At 40.4% G+C, this 10,502-nt stretch overlaps 1 protein-coding gene across 3 annotated transcripts; it reads right to left on the reverse strand.

Moving 5' to 3' along the window:
- Positions 1–805: 805 nt before the first annotated feature.
- On the reverse strand, positions 806–3,313 carry LOC131248637 (uncharacterized). Of its 3 annotated transcripts, none has more exons than XM_058249002.1 (6): positions 2,453–3,313; positions 2,240–2,372; positions 2,052–2,166; positions 1,915–1,951; positions 1,603–1,828; positions 806–1,526 (listed from the first exon to the last, which is right to left on the reverse strand). In XM_058249002.1, exons 1-6 carry the CDS (start codon positions 2,675–2,677, stop codon positions 1,501–1,503), a joined length of 762 nt encoding a protein of 253 aa, XP_058104985.1. In that variant the 5' UTR covers positions 2,678–3,313; the 3' UTR covers positions 806–1,500. The 3 variants fall into 3 exon arrangements, with proteins under 3 accessions (XP_058104985.1, XP_058104986.1, XP_058104984.1); XM_058249003.1 differs by having other exon boundaries at positions 806–1,506; positions 1,603–1,726; positions 2,453–3,304; XM_058249001.1 differs by having other exon boundaries at positions 806–1,506; positions 2,453–3,300.
- Between the last annotated feature and the right edge of the window lie 7,189 nt (positions 3,314–10,502).

Genomic DNA, 10,502 nt, shown 5'->3' on the forward strand with positions numbered 1-10,502 from the left:
CCCAAAGCTCAAGTGGACCACACCACAAAATAGTCGTAATTGAACACCCACCGTTGAAAACTTCTTGCGGGCCACAGAAGTTTTGGATCCAGCTTAAATTTGTGCTGGCCCTTTATCCAGGTCTGTGTACCTTATGAACTGGTTGGATGACAAATAAAACATCACGGTGGGCCCCAGGAAGTTTCCAACGGTAGGCGTTCAATCCCCACTGTTTTCTATTTTGTGGTCCACTTGAGCTTGGGATGTGCATCATGTTTTAGCTCATGCCCTAAAATGGATGGACAGCGTGGATAAAACACAATACATTACGGTGGGTCCCACAGCTTGGGACACGTCCCTGTGGCATCCGCTTCCCAAAATGGACAATCAGCAATGCCCACCAACAATCAAGATTGCACATACATGTGGTCTTCTTCCTTGTCAAAGAAACTGGCCTGGTCTTCATGCACACATATAAATGGTGGGGCCAACATGATGAGTGTCGTAGACCTCACACAAGCCTGCCACATTGGCCAGTGGCTAGACCAGGATTCTCACATCGGATTCGTCCCCCCACCACTGATCACATCAAACCATCAGATCATCATCAGAAGAACACAATGCAACAACAGAACTTGCATGATCTCCTTTCCAAGGCTTTTTAATATATTATTTAAAAGCCCATGACCCATCTGTAATCCTTGGATTCCAAATATCCCATCTCTCCATACCCAAAAAGCAAGCAAATGAACATAAAGAAAAAGATTCAACTGAAAGTGATAGGCCAAAGAAAAGATGGTTGGAAAGGAGAAGGAAGAAGAAGGTAGAAAGAGACAACCAACTCCTAACTAATCCTACCTTAAATATAAATCAAGAATGATAATTAACAAAAAATTACAAGTTAATATAATCAGAAGAGCTATCCAAGCCCCCCTGCTTTCTTACTAATCCGAAGCGGATAATCCGATCCAGAGAATATAAAATCACTCTCCGAATTGATCACCACCGCTCATTACAAAAGATTGGTGTCACCAAAATCGCGATTTCAGAGACACCATGAAAGCCTAAAGAGTCAGTTCTTCGAGATCGAATCGGATACCAATTATACATCCGACCTCAGGTTAATACATAAACAAATCTAATTTTTAAATGCTAATGACCAAACAGTAAAAACCCAATTCACCTAACCTAGAGAGCAATGACCAGTAATGCAAAACAATGTATGATGATGGCGGACCGCCACGGCATTGATCTTGATGAAGATGATGGAACCCAATTAGCGAAGCGAGCTCTCCACATTGATGGCCCGTTCTGATGGACAGTCAGAATGCGTGTTTAGGCCCCTCCAGGGGAAGAAACAGGAAATTCCCAACACTTCCTTCTTCCCAATTAGTCGTTTCATTGTCGATGTTAGCCATTCGCACTGGGATAAATTTCCCCATTTATCAAATTAAGCCGTCGAATTCTGCTCAGTGGATGTTACTGGCCCACCTTGGGAAGGACCGGACCCCGCCACTGCAGTTACACCTGTTGCATTCCGCCGGTGGCTGTCACTGATTTCAGTCCTGCCATGGATCCTAACAATCTATGCACATTCTAATGAAATTGAGGTAGATATCTGACCTGTGGTCGCCGCAGCGGAAACAGGGAGCGAAAGGATTCCGGCAGCTCCATGATGCTGAGGCAAATACGGGTATTGTACCATTTGTGGATACTGCATTCCATAGCTGCCCTGTGACTGGCTACTCTGAGCATATTGGGCGTAGTAAGGATAGAAATTATGATAAAATCCGGGACCCGCCGCGTAATAAGGCGAAAATTGGTGCCCTCCATATACACTATAATAACTCTGCATCATTTCAAATTTTATGCTTCTATCACGTAATTCTATCGAAATCAATTGATATTGGATGCATAGAAAGAGAGAATACTAACCATTGGATACATGTTTTCTTGAGAATATCCCGTATACCTGAAACCCAAAATGTAATTCCATTGGAGTGTTTGGTTGCAAAATGGGAATTGAAGAAAGATGAAAAATGAATTTTTCATTTGTCTTTTTTTTTTTTTACCCGTAGGCGGAATAAGGAAATGAGTATTGAGCAGCATGTTGCTGGAAATATGTTGTGGTTGTGCCCTGATAATCGGGTGGGGTGGATCCGGGTGCGGATCTGAACCGACCCGTTCCTGCAAGAAGTATGGATTTTCAGGAGATTGAAATTCATGAATTCTAACTCCACGTGAAAGGAAAACTACAAACCCTGTTGAGGAGTAGATGGGCCGGAACGATGTGCACCGAGGGATGCTAGATTGCAATTCGCACGACGACCGTCGATCACGGGAGATGGGTCCTGGCAGGCTCTCATTGCTGAATCTGGGTCCTTGAAAGTCACCTATAAGAAGGAAGAAAACCAATCAAGATTCACAAATGAAGAAAATGAAAGAATGAGGAGAAAAAGAAAGAAAGACTTACGAATCCATAGCCCTTGGATCTTCCGGTGTTCTTGTCAGTGATAACAACAGCTTCCTGGATCTCTCCAAACTGCTCGAAATACCGCCTCATTGTCTCTCTTTGAGTCTCCCAAGCCAGCCCTCCTACGAAGATCTTCGTATACGTCGTGTCGCCGTACTGCGACTGACCGGCATTGCTTCCGCCGCCGCAACCACCACCCATCTGGAATTGCCGATGCTGAGACATGAAGAATAGAAAAAGAACCCAGCCCAAGAAAACAAAAGAAAATAGGAAAACCCAAATGAAAATTAAATTTTTTTAAAAAAACGAGAAAATCCCCTGTTTTCTCTCTCCCTCCCCTCTTCCTTCGAGCGCATACACGGAGAGAGTGTGTATATATAGAAATGTAGAGGTCTCAATGTCTCGAATGCAAGATCTCATGAACGTATTGTATTAACCTCTTCCTTCTCTGCTTCCAGAGCAACACCTCAGATTCCTCAGCAACGAGAAAATCATTACTTAGAGGAGAAATAGAGAGAGAGAAGGGAAAAGGAGAAGAAGAGAGATGGGAAGATATAAGGAGAGAGAGGAAGAGTACATGTGGGGCCCAGCGACAAGAGTAGCAGAGTCGTCCAATGAATCGAGAGGAGTGAGTTTTTCTATAGTTTTATAATGGGGTTGGATATATGCTTCGCTGGCTTCCAGCCTTCTATTTTCTAACCCAACATTAAATAATTAGTATTATATACGGTACAAATGGTGTATATGCATGATGTGGGGTTGTTGTGGAAAAAAAGCAATATGGAAGAAGATCCCTTCACAATCCCCTCTCTCTCTCTCTCTCTCTCTCTGCAGCTATTCTCGTAACCGAAAAAGCTCAGCAGAGGAGTTGCAAGTCGCACCCCTTTCAAGAAGATTGAGATTATATTAATACAGAAAACGCTTCGCCTCTCTCTCTTTCTATCCCTCACCTTGTTGGAACCCTCCATTCTCGCCGTTCAATGTCCGTAAACCGTCCAAAACTACTTTCAGTACTCCACGGGATATTTCAAAGAATGTGCCCTCCCTACAAGGGAAATCAATGGACAGCAGATAATCTCATTCGATGTATAGATGAAGGTTGCATGATTTTTCCCCATTTGATTGTTTTGACGGCTTGGATGTTCGATGTAAGTTGCGCGTTGGAAGGAAGAAACTGCCGTAGGTGAAAGGTCCCATCCAAGATTTAAAATATGGACCGTTGATCCTTGCCCAGCATTTTGTCATTCAATATATGATCCCAATCCATCATACCTGATTAACGCCCACTAACAAAAAAGGGTGGTTGTTACAGCTCTAATCCTCCCTTACTGAATGTAAACTATTGGGTTTTGATTCCAACATGGCCATTTGATGGTGGGCCCACCAAATGAACGGTTTCGAAACACTAAAAAGGAGGGCTTGCGAACTACAGATTGAGACAGTACGGCGGATCAGGAAAGAAAAAAAATAAATAATAATAAATAAACAAAAGTAAGTAGCGTCCATTTGTCTGAAGGAGTAATAATGGCGGGATGAGCGGCGAGTGAAGAGGGTAATATTAGGTATTAGAGAGGAAGCCAATGAGCTCCACCAGATTATTAAAACCCTCAAACCGAATCATGACTGTCGCTACCACCCAACGGCTTGGACACTGTCCAGATCGGTCAAACCTCTCTCTCTCTCTCTCTCTACCGGCTTGCATGAGCCACTGACTCTAACTCGGCTTGGCTTTTTCTGCTTCTCGTAAAGTCAAAATACCTATTTGCCCATCTGGAGTTATTTGATACTCTGGCAGAGTGCATTAGTCTATAGACGCGCGCTCGTAATCGTACCCGTATAACTCTAGCGAAACTATAGATAGATGACCAACCTGGAATGATAATTACCATACGTTGGAGTTATTCGGGCCTATGGATCACGCGTCATATTTTAGATGTGGATGCTACAATCCAGCGTCATATGTAACTCAGGTGGGTCACACCTAATGGATCGCTGGGGGAATGGGTAGGTGATGCCTTGGTATGGAACTTGTGTGGGGAATGTGTGGTCCACCGTTTTGTTTATATGACATCCGAACCATTCATCAGATATGCCCCAGCAATACGAAGGGGCAACAAAAGAATAAGACCATTTCAAAACTCGGGTAGGCCAAACCACTTGAACATACAGGTTAAAGGCGTGAGTTTGGGGTAAAGATGATAATTTGTTTGTTCGGTCAACACGAGGAGGGACAACAGATGTACGGTTTGGATTCCAAATACATATCACTAGTAGGCCCAGGCAGCACGAAGTCCGCAGTCTGAATCTAGGTGGGCCCCACCATGATGTTTACGAGAAATCTCCACCGTCCATTCGTTTTGCCAGTTCATCTCAAGATATCACACCAAAAATGAGGCATATCCAAAACTCTAGTTAGCCACACGACGCTAAAAGGTGGGGGAGAGAACTGCCTAATGATGAAATCTTCCTGGTCCGCCGTGATGTTTATTTGCCATCCAAGCCGTTCATAAGATCATTCCTTCTGGGATGAACTGCAAACACAAAAATATCAGGCTGATCCAAAAAATTTATAGCCCCACGAATGTTTCAACAGTGGACAATCAATCCTCACTAATTCCTCTTGTGTGGTCCACTTGAGTTTTGGATCTGTTTCACTTGGAGCCTCTTGTCCTAACATGAGCTGGAAAAACGGATAGACGCGTGGATTTCTAACTAACGTCATTGTGGGCCCTACCTAGGTTCCGACTACATGGACTTCCTGAAGTTGCGGCACAAGAAATCCGCGTCTTCGAAGTTATGGTAAATACTCAGATATAAGATATCATTGCCAGTCACCAGCCTTGATGATGTTTCGCTGTAGACAATCCTAACATATGATATGGGATTGATTTATTTTCATCCAACCACCTGATCGGTTGATTGCTTTTCATTTTAACTGTCCATTATATTTCAACCCATCAGTTGCTTTGAACATTATTTTTCTATAAAGGTTTTTTCGTTAACTCAACCATTTCGACATGTACATGGGAAGATATTGCATTGTAAAAAAATTTCAAAGATGTTTTGAGTATTTTTTTTTATATATGAAATTATAGGTAACAGTATGATAAGATTAGAATAGTTGAAAGGAATTCAAAAGTTAACTAAGTAGTTGAGGTTATGCAGGAGATCGACCTAGAGGTAACTGAGACAAAACCTTAGTCGATAAAGTAAAGCAAGTGGTCGATAACCGTACATAAGTGAAAGTAGCGGCAATAGGTTTCCAGAAGCAGATCGGCAATAGGTTCCCGACTAAGAATATAGAAAAGCTGATGAAGAGTTTATATACGCCCAAGCCAAGCAATTTCTTGTCTAGATTGAGAATGTTAATAGATAGATGACTAACCAGATCGAGGTCATGTATCAATTGATGACTATCATTACCGAAAGAGCACCTACAGTGACGCAGTATAATGTCAAATGAAGTTCTGTCGGTAATATGGTTTAGCTACCATCGATACCTCCCCTGCAGCGGAATACCCTTCCCGTTCTGATTTAGGATGGGCAGAATGCTCCGTCACTCACCGAGTTCAGGCGACCAGAGCAGGAGGTTAAAAATTTTATCATAAAGAAGAAAATCAGGATATACCTGAGGGGCAGCCCTTCCTTGAAAATCCACTATATCATGGAAGACAAAATCAAGTAGGCCATGAACCACCTCCAATGGCCAAATCATGCCATTTGAATCGTAACCAAATTATTCAAATGGTTAATGAAGTAGTAGGCCAAGTTCTTGGTTATATTATTACCTCAATCAACCATAAGTCATATTCAGTATGGATTGACCGACAGTCTCCATTGTCATGCCCACTTTTGCTACTTTTCATTCAAGACAGCCGAGTTTGACTTGAACGATTGAATTTGTTGTATCTCGATCAAGATGGCCAAGTTCGACTAGGAAGGCCGGATTTGTCGTTCTTCGATTATGATGGCCGAGTTCAACCAAGACAATTAAAATTGCCATTTTTCGATCAAGATGGCCGAGTTCGACCAAAATGGTTGAATTTGCCATTTTTCGATCATGATGGTCAAGTTCAACTAGGACAGTCAAATTTGTCATTCTTCGATCATGATAACCAAGTTCGACCAAGATAACCAAATTTGCCACTTTTCTCAATCAAGATGGTTAAGTTCGACAAGGATGGTCGAATTTGTCGTTTCTTAAGCAAGATGGCCGAGTTCGACCAAAGGTGAAGCGGTGTGGTAGGGCGGGGGGCAATGTTGTACCCTATTTCTGATTGTTCTCAGAAAACCCAATTGGAAAGGACACATGTAATAGTAAGGGAAAGATATTGTATGTTAAAGATCTTCATGAATGCTTGGAGTATTTTTTTACAAAATCACAACTGATGGGATAATAAGACAGAGAGCTGTTTAAAGGAATTCAAAAGAAAATCAAGTGGCCAAGAGTCATCAAGGAGGTCGACTGAGAAAGAAAGCAAGACAAAACCTTAATTGACAAAGTAAAGTAAGCAGTTAATAGTTGTACGGAAGTAGAAAGAACAGTTGATAAGTGTCCAAAAGTAGATCGAGTGACTAGGAGGCGTCCAAAAGTAGATTGAGAAACTAAGGAAAGCTAGAAAATGAAATATGTCTGAGAAGTTTGGCTGAGCAGTTAAAATGGAAAGATGCAGTCGAGTTGGTAAGGAAAACTAGAGTGGTTTCTAGGACAGGTAGCAAATTTAAAAAGAAGTCTCCAGAAGGCCATGTAGTGCTGAAACAGTTACAATAACCACCAGAGTGTGGGAAGCATCCAAATAATCGGTTTAAGACTATAAATAGTTTGATATTCGGTAAAAGAGGCATCTCATACCAATCAACCAAAATCAAATCTATCTTTCAATTATCTTATGCTCCTTAGCATTATTAGTCATTTACATTCCTTAGTGTAATCGATATTATCTTTCATTTACTTTCGTTAGTGTAATCAGTGGCAGTAATCAAGTAATTGCTAACTTTAGTTGTAATTCGAGTCTATGCTTATACGTTAGATTTGGTTTGAGTATCAAGCAAAGTTCTCAATTCAGAAAGGTGCTATGTAATTGATCTCTACAGTCGACTATAAGAATTTTCTTTTTATTTTATCTATACTGAAAAAATCCTTTCGTACGTAAGACAGAAGTGTAACCTATTTTCAGAGGACGAACCCCACCCTCTTATAATAACCTGATCATCTTAAGAAACACTATGCAAGTGGCTGAATAGGTGACCGACCTTAGTCAATCTCGGTCATATACGGTCGATTTTCGATGTATTTGGCTATCTTGGCGCTTGGGGTCATAGTTGTTCGGTTTAAATTGAGTTGCATAGTCAATTTTGGCATGCCCACACAAATCACGTGACTGAAATTGAGATCAAGTATGTGAGTACCAAGCAAAGCACTTTGGAGAGTATGAGACTTTTCCTCTGACATGATTCTACAGTTTTTCTAACCTGCTACAGCCTAATAAGAGAATATGCTTTACCCATCTAGGTGATTCTTTAGATTGGACACCTCTAGGATCATCTATGGCCTCAAAAATATCAATGAATGGATGATCCTAGCCATTCAATCTGATGAGTATTTTTACAATTGTGAATTGTCCATGCAACTTTCCTTTCAATTTTTCAATCAGTGTTTTGTGTATTGATGAGTGGCAAGTGGGGTGGGCTTGTACAATCCACGTCCAACCTATTTTAGGTTGGGTGTGGGTTGAGCTAGTGACAAATGGGTAAGGGTCTGAGCTTTGAGACTCTGTGCATACACGTGCCTAATATTATGATAGGTATGTTATGGAAAACACATGCATAAGATCATTGTAAGCAAAGGAAAATGACAAAAGAGAAGGAGACTAACTAAAACCCAAAAGGAAAATGAGAAACAAGAGAAAAGAGACAGAGAGCACAACATAAAAATGTGGAAAAAATGACTGCACAATTCGATGGCGATTGCCGTCGAATGCATTTTTAGTTCTTTAATGATAAATGATGTCGATAATTTGAAATTGGGTATTAAAAAATTCAGGTAAGAGAGCCCTCATTTCTACCTCTCATCCTCTCTCCCTCTCCCTCCCTTCGAGCCCTAACCCTAGCCTAGTGCTCTCTCTCTCTCTCTCTCTCTCTCTCTCTCTCTCTCTCTCTCTCTCTCTCAGAGCTCTCATAGCACTCTCTTGGAGATCTCAACGTGTTCATTTCGGCGCTCTATTGGCATTCTCTACTTCTCGACTTACTCCTCTTGGTGCTCTTTGTATCGTAGTAAGCCCAAACCTAGCAGGTGGGACTCACTATAATGTACGTGGGGTTTACTATGGGCCCCATTGTGATGTTAAATTAACTTATTGTTGTTGGAAGTTTGAAGTATTATTTAATTATATATGTAATTTGTCTACTATTTTGGATTTTATGTAATCTGTATACTTTTTGAATTTCATTTAATCTATACAATATTTTGGATTTCATGTAATCTATATACTACTTAGGAGTTCATATAATCTGCACACTAGTTTGGATTTCATATAATCTATCTAATGTTAGGTTTCATGAAATCTATACACTTTTGGATTTCATGTATTATATACACTATTTTAGAGTTCATGTAATCTATCCACTATTGGATTTCATGTAATTTGTACACTATTTTGGAGTTTATGTAATCTCTCCACTTTTGATTTCATGTAATCTGTCTACTTTTGGATGGATTTCATGTGATTTGTACACTATTTTGGAGTTCATGTAATATGTCCAATGTTGGATTTCATGTAATTTATACACTATTTTGGCATTCATGTAATCTCTCCACTTTTGGATTTTATGTAATTTGTCCACTTTTGGATTTCATTTAATTTGTCCACTATTTTGGATTTCATGTAATCTCTGCATTATTTTGGATTTCATATAATATGTACACTATTTTAAACTTCATGTAATCTATCCATTGATGGATTTAATGTAATCTATACACTATTTTGAATTTCATATAATCTGTCTAGTTTAAGCATGAAAAAATTATTCATTATAGCCACAAATGTTTACCTACAAATCATGAAAATTTATTCTAATTAATCGCTTTGAGTTCTAGGGTGCCAAAAATGTCACGCCCCAAACTTGAAAAATAGGCTCACAAATTTTTCAATCGCTGAATCCGGTGCCGACAGCCTCCATAGTACCCCATTCTCGGCTCCCAGCGCCCATACGCCAGATTCCGATCCTGGGATCATACAAGGAGGATTTTCAGTATGAATTTTTTTTTTTTAATGGAGCATAACCACAAGCATAGCCAAGTCACAAAAGAACATCATCATCACATATCCACTAATATAAATATTTGAGTACAATGCTGAAAGGGAAATACGTATGTTAAAAATCAAAACTCTAGAAGACCGCTGCACGCTCCAAGCTCAACGCTGTTGCAACCTAACACCATATGCACACATCTATCGTGCATAAGCTTATAGAAAGCTTAGAGGGTGGTGCAAGTGTGTGTAAGGTAAGTGCCAAGTATATAATGAAGCACATGAATTATAGATCATCGGGATAAATGGAAATACTAACAAGATCATGGATCATACGATATCAGAGTACGCAATGCAGATCGACTATGCAAATGTGGAAGCCAAATATCAGATGTCGGTGATGCAATGTAATATGCAAATCCTACTAAGTCTGTCCAAACCATATAAGTGTAAAAACATAATAACTCAAAATGTTAAGTACTGCGGATGCAATGTAATATGCGGTGCGAATGAAATGACCATGTTGGAATGTGAAGTCGGGATGATAGTACAAAGTATCATAGGCTATGGGGTCCATCACAAGAGACTTCTATCCAAACCAGTCCCATACCTAAATTTGGATAGTTAGACACAATGTAGTAAACTCCTGATCTCAGGTTAGTCGCGCGCCGAACCGAAATCCTGGCTATGCGATAGTACACGTAACACATAGTTACGCACCACCAGCCCGAGTGGATAGTGAATGAATGAATAAATGGATATGCAATTTCTACTCAATAAGTCCACATATCAGTACGGTT

The sequence above is a fragment of the Magnolia sinica genome, chromosome 6 (genome assembly GCF_029962835.1).
Source record: "Magnolia sinica isolate HGM2019 chromosome 6, MsV1, whole genome shotgun sequence".
Lineage (NCBI taxonomy): Eukaryota > Viridiplantae > Streptophyta > Magnoliopsida > Magnoliales > Magnoliaceae > Magnolia > Magnolia sinica.